This window comes from Equus przewalskii, chromosome 25 (genome assembly GCF_037783145.1).
Source record: "Equus przewalskii isolate Varuska chromosome 25, EquPr2, whole genome shotgun sequence".
NCBI lineage: Eukaryota > Metazoa > Chordata > Mammalia > Perissodactyla > Equidae > Equus > Equus przewalskii.
This window is the reverse complement of record NC_091855.1, coordinates 44,627,221-44,648,897: the sequence shown is the minus strand read 5'-3', so window position 1 is coordinate 44,648,897 and position 21,677 is coordinate 44,627,221. Positions and strand designations below refer to the sequence as shown.

General features: G+C 56.3%; 2 protein-coding genes across 30 annotated transcripts in view; one reads left to right on the top strand and one right to left on the bottom strand.

Moving 5' to 3' along the window:
- The first annotated feature begins 74 nt into the window (after positions 1-74).
- XRCC3 (X-ray repair cross complementing 3) lies at positions 75-16,458 on the top strand. Of its 13 annotated transcripts, none has more exons than XM_070593434.1 (10): positions 75-208; positions 1,747-3,193; positions 3,311-3,356; positions 3,453-3,721; positions 5,637-5,729; positions 6,498-6,710; positions 12,063-12,217; positions 14,529-14,741; positions 14,897-14,943; positions 15,038-16,458. In XM_070593434.1, exons 4-10 carry the CDS (start codon positions 3,667-3,669, stop codon positions 15,285-15,287), a joined length of 1,026 nt encoding a protein of 341 aa, XP_070449535.1. In that variant the 5' UTR covers positions 75-208; positions 1,747-3,193; positions 3,311-3,356; positions 3,453-3,666; the 3' UTR covers positions 15,288-16,458. The 13 variants fall into 13 exon arrangements, with proteins under 13 accessions (XP_070449535.1, XP_070449528.1, XP_070449529.1 ...); XM_070593427.1 differs by having other exon boundaries at positions 5,592-5,729; XM_070593428.1 differs by lacking the exon at positions 3,311-3,356 and having other exon boundaries at positions 1,747-1,891; positions 5,592-5,729.
- Positions 13,017-21,677, bottom strand: part of KLC1 (kinesin light chain 1) — a 64,243-nt gene continuing 55,582 nt past the window's right edge. For 9 of the 17 annotated variants that reach the window (XM_070593400.1, XM_070593408.1, XM_070593406.1 and 6 more), the window contains 2 exons: positions 13,816-13,888; positions 13,017-13,447 (listed from right to left, as the gene is read on the bottom strand). In XM_070593400.1, the coding sequence (XP_070449501.1) occupies positions 13,445-13,447; positions 13,816-13,888 (76 nt within the window). In that variant the 3' untranslated portion in view covers positions 13,017-13,444. Of the gene's footprint in view, positions 13,448-13,815; positions 13,889-16,902; positions 20,169-21,339; positions 21,407-21,677 lie in introns of those variants that run through there. The other 8 variants (XM_070593397.1, XM_070593401.1, XM_070593402.1 and 5 more) reach the window with 2 other exon arrangements.

Below are 21,677 nucleotides of genomic sequence, written 5' to 3'. Positions count from 1 at the left end.
CTGTCGGTCACCAATCGGCGGCGAGGGCCGGCCCAGGCGCGCCCCGCCCCTCTTGGGGCAACTGAGACTTTGGATTGGTCAGTTAGTGTGCACGTGAGCGCTGCTTCCTCTCTGATTGGCGTATCCGGCGCGGGCCGCCCGGCGCTCATTGGAAGAGGAAGTTGCGGGGGGCGGGACGGCGCGAAGAGGCGTGTGGAGCCCGCGCGAGGTGAGAGCTGCGGGGCGGCGGCCGGGAATGGGGGGTGCAGGGAGGATTGGGGGGACCGAAGAAGAGGTGGGAGAGTAGAGGGGAGATAGGGAACGCAGAGGGGATAGGGGTACAGGAGGGATGGGGTTGCAGAGATGGAGTTGTGGGGTGCGGTAGGGATGGGGGTACAGGAGGGATGGGGCTGCGGAGGTGGAGTGGGGGGTGCGGGAGGGATGGGGGTACAGGAGGGATGGGGCTGCAGAGGTGGAGTTATGGGGTGCAGGAGGGATGGGGGTACAGGGGGAATGGGGCTGCGGAGGTGGAGTGGGGGGTGCGGGAGGGATGGGGGTACAGGGGGAATGGGGCTGCGGAGGTGGAGTGGGGGGTATAGGGGGCATGGGGCCGTGGAGGTGGCATTGAGGGTGCAGGGGCGATCGGGCTACAGGCTCGGTGGAGGCCCAGTGAGGGCCGGGCGTGTGCCGGGCCCTCCTTAGGGCTCCCAGTGGGGACGGTGGAGTCATCGAGGCGGGCGGTCGGAAGGGACGGCCAGAGCAGAGGTCCTAGCGGGGTCCTGGAGGTGGGAAGGACCCTGGGCCAGTGCTTCACTGGCTCCGAGACGGGTGGCATGGCCCATTTGGGGGCTGTCACCCGCAAGGTTTGGAGGAGGCCTTGCTGCTGCAGGGCCAGTTTGGATTATGGCAGCCGCCCAGGAGCCATGGGGTGGAAGGTGAACTAGGACCTTGTGAAGTTGAGGTGTTTTAGGGGTGGCGACAGGGTCAGGTCAAGGGTGGTGGGTGGACAACCACGGAGTTGAAGGCACTGTAGGAAGAGCGGGTGTGCATGGATAGCAAGGTGAGTGTGCAGAGCACCCTGTTCCGACTGGACAGCCAAGGCTGGGGTCTGCTGGACATCCAGGTCTGGGGGAGTTGTTGGGAAATAGGGAGTTCTCAAAGCCATGGGGCACGATCGCTCAGGGACTGATAAAAGAAGGAGTCTCCAGAGGAGGAAGAGGGTCCGGGCCAGGCAGTTCTGGAGAAACCACAGTGGTGGCCCAGGCGTGGAAGGACCGGCTTGGCCACCCAAGGTCACTGGTAATGAAAGCTCCCTCCCTGCAGCTCCAGGATAACTGAGAGCTCATTGTCCCCTCCTGGGGGGGCGGAGCGGAGAAAGAAGGTTAATCTTGAGAGTGGGCTGGGCACCCACAGGTGAGTCAGCCTTTGGATAACTGAGCTTTGCAGAGTGTGGAAACTGAGCAGGTTCTGTAGGATTTGTCAACAGGTGGGCCGTGTAAGCTCATGGTCAGGCTAATATAGGTCAGGAGTTTAGTATATGCATCATGGACCTAAGGCCCAAGCCAGCCACACTTGCTGGCTGTGTGACCTTAGCTTGTTATTTAGCCACTCTGTCCTTGTTTCCTCTGCAGTGAAACGGAGATCATAGCGTTGCTGTGGTAAGGTTTAAATGAGTTCATCCGTGTCAAGTTCTTAGAACAGTCCTGGGGACGGACTGTGTCTGAGAAATGTCAGTGCTCAGCGGTTCATTACCTTTGCTGATTTCAGGACGGCGTCAGTGGAGCTGCACGTCCCTTGCCTGAATTTAGCTCCCAGCCTGGCACGAGAAAGACTGCTGCAGTTGTGTGGGGGATGTGGCTGGCCGTCCCCTCCAGTGCGGCCAGTGCCGCTCCCGTGAACCCCGACAAACCAGGCGAGGCTGCTGCATCCCCTTTGATGACTGGCTTCTTTTCCTGGAGTTGCTATTTGTCTTTTTTATTTGCTGTGTGTCCTCGGGAATCTAACCTCCTTACACGGGCCGCCAGCTCTGCCAGCATCTTCCATGCAGCCTCGGCACGTTTGAGCTCTTCCAAATCCCCGCTGCCCCTGCTTTGGCGCATCTGGGACTGGGGCCCCGGGGTCAGCCGCCTCCAGCCTTCTGACCGTCACCCGGCCCTCCAGCAGCAGAGCCTCCCTCTGCTCCATTCAGCAGTCCTGGGGGTCGCTGGGCAGCCAGGGGCTTCGTGTCTCCTCTCCAGCCTCAGCAGTGTTTACTGTCAGCCCTGCCCTGAGCAGCCGGCCCAGGAGCCTCCCGTCCCCCTGTTCCAGGCAGAACACAGCACCAGCCTGCTGGCTGGGGAGACCCGCTGGCCAGGGCCCCAGGGGCCTTGTGCCAAGGCAGGAAACCCGCCCTCGGGGCGCCAGCTTCCTCCTGCCCAGCAGCCGCTGGTGTAGTGATCAGACAGCACGGTCGTGCCTGGGTGTCGGGCTGCTGCGGCCGCTCCTGGAACTCGTACTGTCGGTTCTGGACAGTGTGACCCTTGCCAGCATCAGACCTGTGTCTCCCTGACCAGCCTGTGCAAATGTGAGACTGCGGGTGACCTGGTTCTCGAAGCTTCAAAAACAACCCAGTATCGTCCAAGTCAATCCATTGTTCTAAGCATTGCAAGGCAAAGTCCACAGTTGTGTAACTTTCCCCTCAGCTGAGGCCCTGGGACTTTGTGAGACGCCAGGAGGGAGCACGGGGCAGCTGCTGGCCTCGGCGTTCCCGCCTGCCCCGCTGCATTCCGGGCCTGGCTCTTTTGGGCGGCCACAAGGGGAATGCAGAGTGGCTTGCTAGAGAGCTGTTGGGTGACCCTGGGCTGAGCCTGGCCGCCAGCCGCGGAGGGAGGGAGGAGCCGGGTTCCTCCCACCAGCAGGCTTGGGCTCCTGTTACCGGCTGCTTTTAGTGCTTGGGCCGTAATAGGGCTGCCAGCTCCCCTTCCTGGCAGGGGGCCACCTACATGCTGGCTGCGTGAGGGGTGGGGGCTGCAGGAAAGGGCTCCCTGCCCCCCACAGCCCGGCCGGACAGTCTCCTTTGTTCTCCACTGGGACACTTGTGGAGCTTCCCACTCCCTGAGGATCCTGCAGGATCCCAAACTCACTTTTTCCACTCTTTCCTGATTCCCCATGGAGACACATTTAAGGGAAATTAAACTGGAGGATGCGAAAGAATCTTCATTCAAGTGAGCCCAAGGCACGTGCATCTCCGACTGTATACGGTGTCCTCGCCCAAGAGAAGTGGGTTGGGGCAGGCCACTCACCTGGATGCTGGGCCCAGGGCTGGGACTCAGGGCTGTTCTCACTTTCTCAGGGGTGACGTGGGGTGGCCACATGCCGTGCTGACCTTCAGAATGCAGGTGGGTTGGGGGATTCCTTCAAATGCATCGACGTGTGGATTGAGTCCGAGGTTTCTAAGGTTCCGGATAATTTCTGGATGTAAATTGCTCCAACAGAAGTTGCCCTGGACTCCCGTTGCTGGTGTTCCCGATGCAGCAGAGACTCTCCTGCGGCCCCTGAGCTGATGGTGAAGCCCTGCCACAGAGGGGGCTGCGCCCCGGACTGCTGGACTTGGCTCCCCTGGCTCCAGGCCGTTGGAGTTGATGGCAGGTGGATCGGAACTTGGGTCCCTGGGAAGTGAGTTGTCTTTGTGGTCAACCCATTGAAGAGATGGATTTGGACCAATTGGACCTGAATCCCAGAATTATTGCTGCAGTTAAGAAAGGTGTGTTTATTGACATTTATGTAAAATGTTTGGATGTACATACATAGACTTACGTAGGACAAGTTTACAGGTCGCCTCTCCAAGGCTCCGTCCCCCCCAGCTGACCCTGATTGGTGCACTGATGCTCAATGTGCTGCTGTTTTTCGATTGTCTGTGTGTTTTTGACTGAAAGGACTCTTTTTAAGTTAATTTTACTTTCATCAAAGTTGCTGTTGACCGTCTGTTTTATCGACTACTCACAGACTTCCTGTTACAGGTGAGGGCTGGCTGGCTTTCGCCCCTCAGGCCCCTACTTCCTCCATCCCCTCCCCCCACAGTTGGAACACAGTTTGGGTCGTGTCAGCCGTTAGGGTTGTGACTGGGGACATAATGTCCATCGCTGAACCAGGGGGTTATGACTGTTTCCTTTCTTGTGCCATCTTTGTTTTTTTCCCCCAAAGTTAGTAGTTGCCTCCTTTTCACAGGCTGCGTTTTCTGTGTGCTTCTTGCTGACTTTTCCCATATCCCCTAGAAGATCTGTCAGGCACCATCGGCTCGTTCTACACGCAGAAGGGCTGCACAGCTCCCCCATTCTCTCTCCCGACGCCCCCTGCCAGGCCGCTCCCCAGGCCTGCTGCATGGCTGCCTCCCGGGGCTCCCCGTTCATCTCCGCCAGCTCCCGGGCTGTCCATTAGGGATGCTTCCACATTAGGACGCTCGTTGATCATGTAATGTGGACCCTGAGTACACGCGGGGGCTGGCGCAGCAGCCTGGTGGCGTCCCGCTCCTCCGTCCTCGGGTGTTGGTTTTTCCAGGAGCACGTCGGTGTCTTGTCTGCTTTCCTTTCATCCAGTCTGACCATCTTTGTCTTGTAACTGGAGCATTCGGTGCATGTGTATCTAAGTGATTCCTGATAAATTTGGGTTTAACTTGCCCCTCTTGTGCTGAGCTGTTTGTCCTCTTTCGTTTTTGTGGTGGTGTTTTCTCTTTTTTGCCTTCTTCTGGATTGGTTGGATATATTTTTAGCGTATTTTTTCTTTCTACTAGTCTGAAAGTAGTGCACTTACCCAAGCCTAAAATTAATTTATTCACTCTTCTCCCCAAATGCCAGATCTTTCTGCATGTTAACTCTGTAGTCCTCTCCACCCAGCTGCTGCCCGCTGGCCTAACTCTCATGTGTTCTTTGCTCTGTTCACCCCACTGGCCATCCTGCTCTCCCGCTACCATGTCATCGTGACTGTCTGCTGCACGGGACATTTGATTGGATCCCAGCTCGGCTTTCCTTCTGCACCCCCTGCACCCCACCTCGTGCGCAGTTCCCCCCACCCTGGGCTCAACCACTAGCCTTGCATCTCGTGCAGGCCTTTCTCTTCTTTTCTTTGAGGAAGATTGGCCCTGAGCTAACCTCTGCTGCCAATCCTCCTCTTTTTGCTGAGGAAGATTGGCCCTGAGCTCATCTCCGTGCCCATCTTCCTCTGCTTTATATGTGGGACACCTGCCACAGCGTGGCTTGATGAACGGTGCATAGTGTCTGCACCCAGGATCCGAACCCGCGGATCCTGGACTGCTGAAGCAGTGTGTGTGAACTTAACCACTAGGCCACTGGGCCGGCCCCACAAGCAGGCCTTTCTTGAGAGCTGTTTCCGGGGTGTGAACTGGATGGCACCCGTTGTTCTCAGCACCTGGGAGATGCCCCTCTGCACGTCTGGCCTCTGCTGCTGCAGCTCAGAGGTGGGGTTCCCACAGCTTCAGGGAGGGGTGGGTCTGGCCCCTGCCCAGCAGGTCCCTGGAACTGGAAGACAAGGCTCCTAGAAACACCTGCTGGCCCTGCTCTGTTGCCTTGCGTTACTATAGTCTGACCTTGTCCTGTAATTTATTTGTATTATTTCAGCCAAACTGAAATCAGTAAAGGAGGTTTTGCATTTTTCTGGACCAGACTTGCAGAGACTGACCAGCCTCTCTGGCCCTGACGTGCAACACCTGCTGAGAGCAGCTGCCACGCACCTGCAGGGGAGCAGCGTCCTCACAGGTGGGCAGGGGCACACGTTGCAGGGGTAGCGTCTGCCATGCACCTGCAGGGGAGCAGCGTCCTCACAGGTGGGCAGGGGCACACATTGCAGGGGTAGTGTCTGCCGTGCACCTGCAGGGGAGCAGCGTCCTCACAGGTGGGCAGGGGCACACGTTGCAGGGGTAGCGTCTGCCATGCACCTGCAGGGGAGCAGCGTCCTCACAGGTGGGTAGGGGCACACGTTGCAGGGGTAGTGTCTGCCGTGCACCTGCAGGGGAGCAGCGTCCTCACAGGTGGGCAGGGGCACACGTTGCAGGGGTAGCGTCTGCCATGCACCTGCAGGGGAGCAGCGTCCTCACAGGTGGGCAGGGGCACACGTTGCAGGGGTAGCGTCTGCCGTGCACCTGCAGGGGAGCAGCGTCCTCACAGGTGGGCAAGGGCAGCGTCTGCCCTGTCCAGTGCCCCGGGCTCTCTCTGGAGCCTTCCTCCTCATCACCGCTCCCGCCTCCAACCGTGGGGCCGTGTGCACAGACTCCATTGAGGAGTGACCCTGGGGCATGGTCACAGCCTCGGGATTGGGACACACTGGGTGGGTGGGGGGAGGGCTGCAGGGCCATGGGGGCCCTTGCTCCGTGCATCGGTTCTCCACGGTCACCCCCTTGCCCTCCGGCACCCTGCCCACCGTGTGACAGCACTCACCTGTCCACCGGCCACACAGCGCCCAACAGGCCCACCAGCAGGGTGTGGGTGGGAGAGCCCAGCCTGACGCCCGTCCCCCTTCCCACTCAGCGCTCCACCTGCACCAGCAGAAGGAGAAGTTCCCTGCGCAGCACCAGCGCCTGAGCCTGGGCTGCCCGGTGCTGGACAGGCTCCTCCGGGGTGGCCTGCCCCTGGATGGCATCACCGAGCTGGCTGGCCGCAGCTCCGCCGGGAAGACCCAGCTGGCACTGCAGCTCTGCCTGGCCGTGCAGTTCCCGCGGCAGCACGGGGGCCTGGAGGCCGGTGAGTGGCCATTCGCTTTGGTGCGGGGCGGGGGGTCCTGGCCCTGTTCTCGGGCCACTTTCCATTGAGGTTGGGTCTGAGGACTGTCTTCCACGCTTCCCATCTCTCTGCACATCCGCTTTGTGGTTCCTCCTCCAGAAGAGGGAAGCGGGCAGCCCGAGGGGTCGGCGGGCACGTGCAGCCTGCCCTCAGGGGGAGCCACACCTGCTAACCGGCCCATGCCTGCGTGGGCCCCTGGAGGCGGTCACGGGTTGAACACAAAGACCCCTCGGTGCTGTGGGTCAGGCCCGCGGGTTCCCATACCCTCATATGTGCACGCGTCACACCACCAGCCTGCAAGCCATTTGGCCCAGAGAGCCAGAATCACAGGACAGACAATATTTAGCTCTCCTCCTTTTTGGGAAGGAGCGAGGAGGATGAAGCTCGAGGACACGGAGGCTGGCCGGGCCATGTGCGAGGGGCGGAGCCGAGCCCTCCGCATTGTCTGCGTGTCTGAGAAATGCGCACAGGCTGTGCCCAGCGTTAGAGGGACTCGTCTTTTGAGTGTTAAAAATTCTAGTCGTTTTTATTAACTGTGAGGTAACTACCGTGAATATGAGGTTTTTTGGTGGCTCTTTGGTTTTTATGAGACTTCGGCAGGACCAAGGTGCGGTTCCTTCATTGCTTGGAATCGCACGTGAACAGAATGGCAGCACTTGTCGGCTGGCGTCCCCTTTGGCTTGCCTGCTCGCTTCTCTGCTACGTGGTGGGTTGGGGACGGCGCTGGAGCTAGCTCTGGAGCGTGCCTCCTGAGGCCAGGCCGCCTCTTCACCCTGTTGCCAGACCTGATCTCGTGTCATCTGTTGCTGAACCTCAGCACGTCCCTGTTGTGGCTGGGACCCCCGTGGAAGCTTTGTTTGGAATCACCGCATGTCCTTTGAGCCCTGTGGGCTCCCGAGCACGCTGGCCTTGTGGGTTTAGTGCTGGGGTCTCCTACCGAGTGTGGGGGTCGCTCATGCCAGAGGCAGGTATTTGCGCCACCTCCTGTCCCTGCGTCTCTGGGTGAAGGTGTGGCCCAGGAGGACCTGGGGCGTGCCCGGCGCCCTCTGCAGCACCGTCCGAGGCTCGCCTGGTGCTTGGGTGGATGGACTTGGCCTCGAAAGTGGGAGTCCTCAGTTTACCCCACAGAAGAGCTGCCGTGAAGCGAGACTAATCTGCTCAGAAGTGAGATGGGAGCCACCTGGCTCCCCGGCACTCCTCGACGCCAGGCTTCGGGCAGACCTGCTCTTGGCTGCGGCGCACGCAGAGCTGCTGCCCCATTTGCCTTCTCAGGGAGCCCAGTTGGGAGGGGGGTGTGCCCGAGATGGGCCGGGTGCCAAGCGTGGGGACAGCAGGCAGAGTACAGGGCAGCCGAGTCTTGATCCCGAATCTCTCCTGAGCCTGGTCACCTTTGCTCTACGAGGACCGTGATGTTCTGGCCCAGCAGGGTCCCTGGGGATCCCTTTCTCTCTTGGAATGTCACATGAGCAGTTACCTGTTGGTGCCGGTGTTCACACTGGGTCCAGGCCCAGGTCCGCATCTGTACCCTGTGTGTGCCTGGCACACAGTAGGTGCTTTCTGACTCAGTGGGAGGAAGGTCACAGCACAGCAGGGTCAGGTCCTCAGAGCTGCTTGGGGCCCTGTCCCTTCTCCCTTCCCCTCCCAGCAGTGGACCCCTGAGGACGTCCCACAGCAGAGCCTGTCTCCCTCGTGCCAGGACACAACAGGCCCAGTGTGGCAGCCTGACTGCGCTCACTCCGCCCTCAGTCCCAGCCTGATGTGGCCCTGCCATGTGGGGAAGGCTACCTCGTCCACTCTAGTCTGGAGGGTCTCACCCCTCCTCCACCACTGCCATGTGACCCAGGGTCTCTTGGTGACAGTTGCATCACCTTGCATGGATTCCTCGTGACCACCCCTGCAGGGGACTGGGACTCCGCTGGGGGTCCGAGGCCCATACTCCCAGCTGCCCATGCCTCCTCCATGGAGCCTCCACCTGCGCCAGACGTGGGCAAGGACATGGAGAACTCGGAGCGGGGGGCCAGGAGGCTCGGGGGGCGGGGCTCCTGTGTAGCCAGTGAGGTTCTGGGGAAATCTGTCAGATCCAGGGAGAAGCCAGTGAGACGGGCCATGGCTGGCATGCGCGGAGGTCAGCATCAGGCTGACCGTGCCTGTTTCCAGAGATGCACCCCTTGGGAAAGAAGAGGGACGCAGAGGTGGCCATCCCAGTGGCAGAAGGAAAATAAAGAGGCGTGTCCTGCAGTGGCCTGGTGGGGAGGGGTGGGAGGGAGATGAGCACATTAAATGTTGGGTCCCATATGCACATTTTCCTGAGAAAATGAGTTCTTTTCCCTAAATCAGATCTAAAAGCCCTAATTTTGAAAAGAATGGCAAAGAGGCTCTGGAGTTGCTTTATATCCTGCACTTAAGAAAACTCTCCTTGGCCTGCTGCCATCTGCCGAGGCCACCTTCCTGCCAGCTTCACGAAGCCGCTGCGGCGATGCAGCCCCTCTGGGCGGGGGCGGCAGAGAGCACCCCGTACGCCTCTCCCAGCAAACCCACGAGGGGAGGCAGGCTGCAGGGCATGGCGGGGCAGAGGCCAGTGGTTCTGAACCTTCTGCCCAGAACACGCTTCTCCAGAACGTGGAAAGCGTGGTCACTCCCAGCTGCTTCAAGGACAACATGGGCCTTCTGACAAGGGGCTCAGCCCCGTCAAGGGGACTCTGCAGGCACTTCCCCCAGGAATGATCTGGAATGTGCTGAGGAAAGTTAAAAAGATGCCAGTGGTCAGGAGCTTACGAGTGACACCGAATCAGACGTGGCGGTTCTGGTCCTGTCCGGAATCTAAGTTTGAAATTCTGTCGAAACAAAATTAGATCAAGATGAACAGTTACACACCCACCCACACGTAGGGTGCTTGTGTGGGCGTGGGTGCTCTGGCTCTCCTCGTGCCATGAACAGCGCAGGGCCAGGAGTGTGGTCAGTGGCGGGCCCTGGGGGTCCTGGCGGAGCACAGCCAGCATGCAGCCAGATCACAGGCCTTCTTTTTTTTTTTTAATTGAGATGTAATTCATATACCATAAAATTCACTCTTAAAATGTACAATTTAATGGTTTTTAGTGTAGTCACAAAGTTGTGCACCCATCACCACTATCTAATTCCAGAACGTTTCATCACCCAAAAAGAAGTCGCGAACCCATTAGCAGTCTCCCCCACTCCCTCCCCAGCCCCCGGCAGCCACCCATCTGCGCTCTGTCTCCATGGATTTGCCTGTTCTGGACATTTCACGTAAATGTCATCATGCAAACATGGCCTCGAATGTCTCTCTTCACTCAGCATGATATTCTCAAGGTCATCCATGCTGGAACACGTGTCAGCACTTCACGCCTTTTTATCGCTGAATGGTATCCCGTTGGGCCTACCGACCACAAGTGTTGACCCCTTGTCTGTTGATGGACACGGGTTGTTTCCACCTTTTGGCTTTATGACTATCGCTGCCGTGAACTTTAGTGCCCATGGCCTTGGGGGGACACACGTTCTCGTTTCTCTTGGGTAGATCCCAGGAGTTCCCGGGATTGCTGGCTTACACAGTAACTCCATCCTCGACTTTTTGAGGAACTGCCACACTGTTTTGAAACAGTAGCGGCATCATTTTATTCCCACCAACAACGTACGAGCGTTCGTTTCTCTGTGTCCTTGCCAACCCTTGCCTGTGTTTTTTATTCTTGCCATCCTCGTGAGTGTGACATGGGATCTCGTTGTGGGAGTCTGGTTGTTTTGTTCTTTTTTTGCTGAAGAAGATTAACACTGAGCGAACATCTGTTGCCAATCTTCCTCTTTTTTTGCTTGAGGAAAATTAGCCGAGCTAACATCTGTGCTGGTATTCCTCTATTTTGTTTGTGGGTCAGCACCACAGCATCGGCGATGAGTGGTATAGGTCCACGCCCAGGATTCGAACCGCAAACCCAGGCCACCGAAGCAGAGTATGTGAACTCAACCACTACACCATGCACGGGGCAGGCCCCCATTTGTGGCTTTGATTTGCGTTTCCCTCGTGACTAATGACGGTGAGACTAATGACGGTGAGCATCTTTTCACGTGCTTATTGGTCATTTGCATATCTTCTTTGGAGAAGTGTCTATTCAGATCTTTTGCCTGTTTTTTAATTTCGGTTGTCTTCTTGTGGTTGAGTTGTAAGAGTCTATATGATCTGGATACTAGACTATCAGATAGATGATTTGCAGTATTTTCTCTCTTTCTGTGGGTTGGTCTTCATTTTCTTGATGTCCTTTGAAGCACAAAAATTTTTCATTTGGATGCAGTCTAGTTTGTCTGTTTGTTCCTCATTGAGTGTTTTTTGTGTGCTAAGAATCCGCCGCCTAACCCCAAGGTCATGGAGATTTATTTACCGCCCCCCCACCCCGTATTTTCTTCCTCAAGTTTAGAATGTTGGCTCTCACACGTGACCAGTGTGGTTCAGTTTTTGCATCTAGTGTGAGGTAAGGATCTAACTTCACTCTTTTGCGTGCGATGTCCAGTTGTCCCAGCACCGTTCTTTCCCCGTTCAACTGTCTTGGGACCTTTGTTGAAAATCAGCTGCCCTAACGTTAGGGTCCCTTTCAGGTGGCCCCTGGTTTTTTTAGCTGCAGGACTCGGGGTACATTCTCTGATATGAGTGTCCAGGCCCCAGCCAGTATTTGGCCCAGGTTGTTCAGGGTCTTGGTGACACGTCACCTGTTACATGTTTACTGGCTTTTCCAATCACAGCAAAGACACAGTTACCCGCACACAGCCAAGGAACGCAGCAGCCTTGACAGTGGAATCGAGGAACATCTGCTCAGTGGAGCCTTTAAGGGGCATCTCCCTGTGTCTGCGGGAAGGGGCACTTCCAAAAGCCTGTTGGCCCTGGTACTTCCACTTGTGACAGTGTGGGCAACAGAGCCACAGGGTGACGTGCTGTAGGTGAGATGGCTGCCGTGGAAGACCAGCACTGGCCTGCCGCCCTCCTATGGTCAGAGGGGAAGAACCTGCAAGGGGCAGTATTAAAAATGAGGGGAGGGGCCAGCCAAGTGGTGTAGTGGTTGAGTTTGTGTACTCCACTTCAGTGGCCCAGGGTTCGCAAGTTCAGATCCCTGGCGCGGACCTAGCACCACTCATCGAGCCACGCTGTGGAGGCAGCCCACATAAAATAAACAAAGATCGGCACAGGTGTTAGCTCAGCAACAATCTTCCTCACCAAAAAAAGAAACAAAAACAAAATGAGGGGAGGCATTTGCCTGGGGTTGTGTGGTGGCCACAGGCCCCTTTCCTGTCGGACCTGCGGCACTCTGCTCCCAGGGGCTGTCTACGTGTGCACCGAGGACGTCTTCCCGAGCAAGCGCCTGCAGCAGCTCATGTCGCAGCAGCAGCACCTGCGGAGGGAGGTCCCGGAAGAGGTGGTCAGGAAGATAAGATTTGGCAACCAGATCTTCATTGAGCACGCGGCTGACGTGGTGAGTGTCCCGCCTGTCTCTCCAGCCCAGCTCTGCAGGGCAGTCGGCAAGGTGGGCCGGCAGGTGGGCCGCACACACGACACCCTGTCATTTGGCAGCGTGGTGCCTTCTGGAGTGTGCCCCGTTCACATAGACAGCACGAGTCCTTACCTGAAAGAGTGGGGACGGGGGGCCCCTCAGTCCCCTTGAAAAGGCTGCACCTGGGGTGAGCGCCTCCTGCTCACCTGGCCACCCTGAGGTGACTGCTGCCCAGAGGACAGGGCCTGCTGTCCAGGCTGGCTGTCCCAGTGAGAGGAGGCTGTATTAGGTTTTTACTTCTGCCTCTGATGGAGGGGAAAGCCCCCTTGTCAGAGCACAGGGGCCCCCCCAAACCTGGCCAGGGCCTAGCAGGCACCCAGCCCTCTCAGATCGGTGACCACCACCTGGCTGTGCCACTGGGGCAACACCACCTCTGGAACCATCACTGAGTCACAGGCTCCCTCCCTGTGGACAGATAAACCTCAGGGAGGGGGCAGGAGGGCGGGTCAGCGGGGTGTGGCCTGGTCAGCCTGTCAACTTAGATCATCATTTGGTGGAGGAATCAGTGAGGAATGGAAAGGATTCAAAGGAGATGTGGTGAGTCAGCATAAACCAGTACACCAGAAAGAACTGACGAGGCCTCGCACGGGGCTGCGGCTTCTCCCTGCGGCCTGGTCCCGGGAGAGCCCCTCATGTCGGCTGCAGCTGGGCCGAGCCTTAGCTCCTGGGTGGGCCTTTCTCCCATTTAAGAATTGTTATGGAAAGAATTTCAAGTCAAGGATAAGGCTTATAAATGTTTTAATTTTTTAAAAATTTACAATAAAATACATTATCACACAGCGCAGAGAAATAACACAATGAGCAACAGCACACCAGGCCCGGGCAGCCGGAGGTCTTTCAGTGCAGGTTCAGGAGGCAGACAGCCCCGTGGTCTCCGTGGAGCGGTGGCCGGGAGGGGTTCTGCATCTGCCCTGCCATCCTTCAGGGGCTGAGCGCTGCCATTGCTGAGCGACGCATCCTGACCAGCAGTGGGGTTGTTAGTACGACAGTGGGCTCCACAGTGGTGGGCCCAGGGAAGACGAGGTTAGTACTGCCGGCTCCCAGCTCCAGGGCCCTCCAGCCTCAGCAGCTGTCCCCTGGCTGTCACAGGGCCGGCTCTTGCCACACACAAGCAGCATTGTCCTGGGTCTTCCAGGGCCAGGTACAGCTTCACTGCAAGAGAAGGCAGTCGGTCAGGGCCAGATCACCAAGACTCGGTGGTGGTGGTGGCGTTTCTAAGTTTTGTTCTGGAGCAGCTCTAGGGGGAGGCGGCCTCCACGCTGTCGCCTGGTGTCTGCCTAGAGCCTAGGGGCGTAGGGGTACTGCAGGGCGAGAGGCCAACGGTGCGGGCCTGGGCCTGTGGCTTCTGCACAAGTGGGGCCTCGGAGCCCCAGTCCCCGCTTCCAGCTCCTGGGGGACAGGGTCTCGAAACTAGGCACTGCAGAATCCTGGCCCTGCAGCAAGCAGGCACAGCCATCACCTGCCTGATCCCCAGGTGCCCCAGCGCTGCCTCTGGTGACAGAAAGGGGTGTGGAACTCACGTTCATGTTAGCATCTTCTAGGCCGCTACTGCTGCCGTCATTTTCCACAAAAAGAGGCTCTACTGGAGACACCCTGGAGATTTAAGCACAGAACTGAGTTTCATTCCAGGGTGACAAACCAGACACTGAACAGCTCTTACAGAGTTCTGGATGGGACGGCCCATGTTTGGCTACCCGGCACCAGGGCCTGAGGACACCCTGCCCCACCCTGAGGACCCTGGCCATTTCCACCTCCTGGCCAGGCCAGTGCTGCTGAGTATAGGGCTAAGGCCTTGGAGGATGGGCAGGGCTGGCCGAGAGGGCCCCTGCATCTGCAGCCCCCACCCTGGCCCAGGGGTCTTCACATTCAGGGCAAAGCTGGGTGCAGGAAAGACTTGGAGCCCCCCTCACCCCACTGTGTCCCTCCTCTGGGTGGGGTTGGCAGGGCTCAGGGCTGCCCCCAGACCCTCCTGACTAGGGTAGCCTGGTTCCCGTGGTGGTAACAAGTCAGCCTTGGCACTGCGGCTGGGTCCAGGTGGTCGGCACCCAATGTGGGGTCACTGAAGGAGAGGGGCTCACTGTGATGGCCCTGAGGGGTTGGGGGTCAGACCCAACAGGACGACTTGGTAAGTAAGATGGGCAGGACATGGGGTTGGGGGGAGCGTCCCTCAGCACTGGGCAGAGGGGAGATACAGGTGGCGTGATGGTGACAGCCACCTCCCCTTGGCTTCCAGGACACCCTGCTGGAGTGTGTGAGTAAGAAGTTGCCTGTGCTGCTGTCTCGGGGGATGGCGCGCCTGGTGGTCATCGACTCTGTGGCAGCCCCATTCCGCTGTGAATTTGACGGCCCAGCTTCGGCCCCCAGGGCCAGGTGTCTACAGGCCCTGGGGGCTGCACTGCGCCAGCTGAGCTGCACCTTCCAGAGCCCAGTGCTGTGCATCAACCAGGTGGGCCAGCCCTCCCCGCCCCACCCCAGACGTGGGTGTGGTCAGTGAGCCCATATTTTAGGGAAGAGCCTTGGGGAGGGCAGAGCCCGTCGAGTTGGAGGCAGGTGGCAGTGGGTCCTTGCTGCAGCTGACCCTGACTGATCTGGATGTTTCAGGTGACGGAGGCTGTGGAGGAACGGGGCGAGGCACCAGGGCCACCGGGGTGAGCAAGTCCTGCCGGTGAGTAGGAGGGTGGCACAGGCAGCGTGTCCTGCCACTGGTTTTGTAAGTAAGGCTGTGCCTGTTTTCTGTCTCAGGCTCTGGGACGAGCGGACTTCTCCAGCCCTTGGAATAACCTGGTCCAACCAGCTCTTAATGAGGCTGATGGCCGATCGGCACCACCCCACGGAGGCCGTCCTCACCCCGCCCAGCCACCCTGCTCGCACTCTCAGGGTGATCTTCGCCCCTCACCTGCCCCCCTCGTCCTGCTCCTATACAGTCAACGCTGAGGGCGTGCGAGGGACGCCCGAGACCGAGGCTGCTGACCCAGCAACTGCAGAACACTAACCAGATCCCGGCAGAGCCTTCCAAAGTCCACGGATACAGGGGACCACCATCTTTGACTCAGCACACCCATCACTGGGTTAGAGTCCCCTCGGAGGTGTCTGTCGCACTTTCTCAACCAAAGAGACAGTGAGCATGGATACCGCCCCCCGCGCCCCCCCCCCCCCGCCCCCACCCAGGGCTGTGCCTTCCTCTCCCTGGGTTTTGGGACACACCCAGCTCTTGGCCATGAGCACGTGTCCTCCACTGCCGCACTGGCCCTTGCAGGTGCTGGCAGCTCCCCGGGTGTCTCTACAATGAGCTCCTGGAAACCTCAGCCTCACAAGGAGCAGCTTTCTCTGTCTTCTGTGTCCACGTCAGCTCCCACCCGGGATGGAGGCCAACAGTCTTCCCTGGCCCCTCCCAGTGAGGTCTCCACTCTGCTCCCCTGCCGGCTCCTGCCCTCCTTCCCGCCGGCTGCGTCCCCTTCCCCCACTGCTCCAGCCGCATCAGGCCGCAGTCAGATGAGCTCCCCACTGGCCCTCACCCCCTGTTGGGATGTTGGCTCCCAGCCCCCAACACACTCCCCACTCCCAAAACTCCAATTTAGAACAGGGTGCAGAAAACAGACACCAAGCTGACTGTAGGCTATGGGGTCCAGGAGAGGTGTCTGGGAGTGGGATGGGGCTTTATTTTACTTTTGTGTTGCCTCTGCCACCAGCCCGAGCTGGACAAAGGAGCAAGACACAACTATGGGCACTGACTTGGCCCATCTGCTAGGAAAACCAGTTCTGGGCAAACGAGAGTTTTGTTTTGTTTTAAAAAAAACACATCCCACCATGTTCTTGCTGCCTCCCCAAGCCTGGCCTCAGTGGTCAGGACATCAGCCCTGGCCTGGCAGGACCTGCTGCACAGACCCAGCTCCCACACCATGGCTGGGGGCCTTACTTCCAGCTAGAAAGTGGGATCTCCTGTCAGCTAGGGTCCTGCTCCATCTTGCTACGAACTCCAGAATCTGACCATCTGGTGGAGACACAAGACATGAGGGACATGATTGCCCGTCCAGAGGACATGGCCTTGGCCTTGGCACAGGCAGAGCTGTGCCCGTCTTCATCCTCATCATCCCCACCCCCCAGTGCCTCACCATGCTGCCTGGCACAGAGTTGATCTTGGAGAAATAAACGTGCTAAGTGACTGCTGTTGTAGCCCCGGACCCTTTCACTAGCGACCTGCTCTCTGCCAGACACTGTCCTAAAGTAACTCATCCAAGTTGATGTATGTCCTCTTCATAGCCCTTGGACACAGGAACTGTTACTACCCTCACTCTCAAGGAAACTGAGACACAGAACAGCTGAGTGACTTGGCCATCCTCCACAGTTCCATGAGCCAGACACTATGACCCCAGGGCTGGTGCCAGGACAGCGGGGACTGCCCAGGCCAGCACTGCGGGTGGGATCATAAACCCCTGGAACTGGGCAGACTTTCCATTGGTACAGTTTTCTAGGGCAGAATGGCCCATTTATAACTTTCATCATATTTTCAAAGTAGTCTGACCCCTTACGGTTAAGAATGGCTGGTGTAAAACAGGAAAAAGATCTTTTAGGGTTGGAGTTTTACAAAAGAGCCTTTCTGCAAAATGTGCAGGGACTTGACAACAGGAAATAAAACACTTTATTTTTGTAACATAAACATTTCACATAATTTCCTAGGCAACTCACACTGACAATGAGAAAGGAAAACAACAGTTCCAGGACAGAACATACACTTAAAGAACGACCCACACTCCGGCAAGTGGAGCCCAGCACCAGCACTCAGCCCTGGGCAGCCCACATGCCCGCTGGGCTGCCCCCAAGGCCGAGGACACGTTTGCAGGAAGGCTTCCTCTTGGTGTCTCAGAACACCCACAATTCCCCCGGGTGTGCGGCGCAGGGGCAGTGATGGGTGTGGAGGCCCAGCTCCCTGAGGAGCACCCAACAGCAGCCTGCCGTCCTGGGGCTTCTAGGTGCACACTCCCCTCCATGACATGCTCTCTGGGCTCGTCAGACAGTCCACACAGACCCATGATCCCCCAGGGTGAGTTCCACACCATGGTATAAACCACTCTGATTCCCCATAGTGTTGGGGAACTAATTCACAGCAGAGGACGTGGGTGTGTATGGACCTGCCCAGAGGCACCTCCCCGAGGATGTCGGCAACGCTGTCTGCCCTGCCAAGACTTGCTCAACTGACGTGGGCACACCTTTGGTCGGGGCTATCACGGGCCCTCCTAGAGTTCAGAAATCTGACAATTGTAGAGTACAGTGCTCAAAAATAAGGGCAAACATACACTTATCAGAGGTTAGCCTCATGCACACAACATGCCTTCCAAGAACATTCTCTAAAGTTGACAGTGAAAGATGTTTCATAAATTATAAACTACATATCCTTAGCAATATTTATATAATCTTACTATAAACACTGAATTTCTAATTACATGATATTTCTAGCAGCTTTCTGACCAAACAAATGATAGGGTTTTTTTTAAATTACAGAAAATAACTCTCTGGATCCCCCAGCGTTGTGAACACAAAGACCCAGTGCTGCAGGCCCCGGCTCTCCCACACCCTCTGCCCTCAGACAGGCCCCCTGTTCAACCACGTGCAGAGGCGGGCCCTGCAGATACCTGTCGGCTCTCGTCCACTTCCTGTCTGTCCTCTGGCCAGGAGCACGCTACTTGATAGAAACTGTAGAAATGGGTGCTGGCTCCCCTAAGGTCCGCTCCCCAGGAAAGGAAAATATTGAGGAGGAGGGACGGCAGACCCACTGCTCTTCTCTCCAGGAAGGTTAAAATTCAGACAACCAGGCTTGGAGGAGGTTACAACCTGCCTCCTTTCTGTTTTGATCCAAGTTCGAAAGTCAGAAATTGCAGATCCCTGAGTAGCATCCCCTCTGCAACAGGAAGGTTCTAGCACCTGGCTTCCTGGAGGCCCGGTGGATTCTCTTACCCCATCACTGCTTCCACACAGCCCTGCAAAGGCGACCACGGCCCCCAGGGGGGCTGGGGCTGGCAGGCTCGAAGCCTGCACAAGTGCAACAGAAGCTTCTGCAAAGATGGGCCATTTCCACCAATCAGGAACTTTAGATTCTATTTTCAGCTCCATGTTGATTCTTTCTAAACGCCCCTTCTTTTTCCAGAGAGAACTATCCACTAAGGGAAACTGAGTGGGTTTCCAACGTGCCGGCGTGTGGCTGGGGAGAAGAAAACTTTACCTGGAGTGCAAGGGAGGAGAGGGACAGTGCCTTGGTCCCTGTCCCCTGGCGATAATGTGGCACAGACACAGCAAACTGCATCCAGGCAACACCACGTGTTGCCCCATGGCACCCAAAGTGTGAACTTCAAAGAGCCAGTGTCCACAAAAGGACACGGCTTTGCTCTCTTCTTTCTTTTTTGGTGGTGTCTCACAACACATCGGGTTTTTTGAACACTTCTAGATAGCATTTAGAAAATAAGTTCCTGATCCATCAGAAACTGCAAAACCTAAACAGAGTCAGGAGCCCAGGAAAGGAGCACAGCCAAAGGAGACCGTGTCAGCCCCGCCGGCACCTTCAATGCAGGACCCACACACACTAGAGAGCCCCTGTCCCTGGGAGGAGACCAGCACACTGCCTCAAACACAAGCAATCTATGCCATGAGGTAATTTCTTATCAAATGACAGAAAACCTTTAAAGAAAGTGCACGGCCTAGCCTCGCTGTACCCAAAACCCCGGTGCTGCTACCTCCAGCCCTCAGCCCTGAAGCCATGCTGGCCTGAGGACACATGCCTGCCTGACGGAGACGCTCCCAGTGAGCCCTCAGTGCGCAGGTCCCCCAGCCCAGTGCATTCACGAGGAAAAGGTGGCTGGGAGCAAACAAAAACAAGTGCTTTGCTGTGACACCACCTATGTCATTACATTAAACTAAATTAAAATCAAAACCTGACAGCAGTTCACGAGAATGCTCAGTGTTTCCAATCTTCTTTGAATCTAAAGGCCAAGTCTTCATATTCCGGCTCACCTGCCCCTCTGCACAGCTGTTGTCATCTGCAGTTACCGACACCTTGTCATTTGCTTAGTATTTCCTGACCCTACCGGTTACTCTTACAGATTCCCCTTAAGGAATAATGCCTTAGGGTTGATTTGAAAATGTTCCTGTCAAAGTCTACTCTGTGTTACTTAACCGTACAAAGAGAAGCTTAGTGTACAGGGGCCCGAAGAGAGGAAGAGGGGTGGGCGTGGGAGCCCAGGCGTGTGCAGCAGAACGGGAGGCAGGGGTCCCACACCACAGGCACTGGGACTCGAGAACCAGAGCCCCAGAGGGAAGCAGGCCTCCCGGCAAGTTACTCATTTCTCCCATTTCTCATCAGACACTTTCCTCTAAATTCTAGGCATTACTGCCACGGATCATTAGATGCTTATTCTAAAAGGATGTAGGTTAAGGTTCCAGACTCTTAATTTACAGCCTTAATACACTATTAAAATTTAAAACAGATTTTGGTGTTGTGGCAGATAAGTTCAAGTGTCCATGAGCAGTGCCGATTCTGAACATGCTGAAGCCGGCTGCTGGTGCCAAGTCTGCCTCCCCAGGCCGCCGCGCCGGGCCAGGTCTCACGTTCACGCTTCGGCAGCTCTCGGTCACTAGGACTGCAGACTGCTGAACGGAATTCGGGGCAACCTCCAGGGGTCGGTGGAGGTCACTATCTAGAAAAGGAAGCGACCCCGGTGGGGGGCCTTCCGTGTGGAGTGAGGAGGGGCTTGGCAAAGCTTTGAGGGTCTCAGGGCTTCGTTAGTCTCGGGGATTTTATCTAGCTCTGCCTTGACCCTCAGTGGGCCAGGTCAGTGTGGCTGGCACTCAGAGCTCTCGAGTCTGCCAGACAATTATTTCGTTCCTGCATGAAAAAATAAACGGAAAAATTATACTTAACCAGTACTTCAAATGACCCCAGCTTCACGTGGTCTTAGCTCTACCAGTAACAGCCGCACGACTCTCAGTCAATGCACCAGAGTCCTGATGCTCACACATGCAGGTGCAAACACCAAGAACCAGGAGTGAGAGAACTGTCAGCTCAGGCCTTTTAAAACAAAAGTCCCTGCTTTTACTCTCATAACCAGGAGGGCTTAAAGCAAACTAACCAACATCCTGCCAGCATCTTGTAGCTTCTAACTAGAGGCCTGGTGACAAGCACCCAGGGAACAGTCAGCTCCCAGGGTGCTACGGGTGAGGTCAGCATCCCTGCCAGGCCCGTTACTGTCAGTGTACATCAAACACTTTCTCACTTGGACTGGGTCACTGCACCAGCCACTGACTCAACAGGTGCAGTGAGCAGGAAGTGAGGAAGTCTGGACACCGGCGGAGCAGCAGTGACTGCTAAGTCACAGGTTTCTCTCCACCTAAGTTCAAGCTCCCTGGTCTGCTGGGCACACTTGAGAAACAAGGCCAGGTGCTGGGGTCCAGGAGCCTGGCCGCACTGACAGTTATACCAGACATGGAAAAGAAATGGCAAATAAAAAGGCCATTTTTGATAGAGAATAGGATGCCCACAGTTTTGAATGCAAAAGTAACATGTTCCTGACTCGGACAGCTGACAAAGTGCTAAACATCTTAGTATCAAAGTGACAGTGTGTCACTTATGTTAGTAACGTTTTGAATAGTTTTAAAACACTGAACAGCTTAACTAAACAATGAATTACTTATAAACTTATTAGAGACTAAAATCATACACGTTAATACATTTATTAATTTAATATAAATTAAGTGGCCAAGTTTTCCTATTACTTTATCAGAATTATTTAATTTTTAATTAGGTCAATTAAACTATTTTTAAAGATAATTAATTAATATACTGAGCATGTCCACAATGTGAACATTCCTATAATTCACATAATCGAGTTAATGCAGAATATGAAAATATCAGGGTGCCTATTCGTCTAAGAATCAGAAATATGTCCATGTTCACCAAAAGACTACTGAAACAGCAGTGGTGCCGAGCATGGTGTGCGGCCAGCCCGGCTAGCCTGGTCAAGGTGGTCAAGGACGTTAAGCAGGGCAGAGCTCCTTACTTGGAAATGGTCTTCAGCTGCCTTGCCACCCACGTTAAGGACATTCAGAGAACAGGCACGCTTCATGCTGCAACCCGGACAGTGCACATGCAAGGACAAACCATCAACACATTGGTCAACCAGGAGGAGGAAACACAGCTAAGCCACCCCTCAAAGGCCTCTGTTACTTCTGGAGGGGGTCCCTGGAACCGTCCCTAAGGGAGAAGGGGCCTTTCTCTCGCTCGGACCGGGATGCCCACCCAATTCTGAACAGACATGTCCCAGGTCTAACTGTACTCAGCGCCAGGTAGAATAAAAGGGCAGCTTCTCTGTGTCTTTCTGGGCAAAATGTTTGCGTT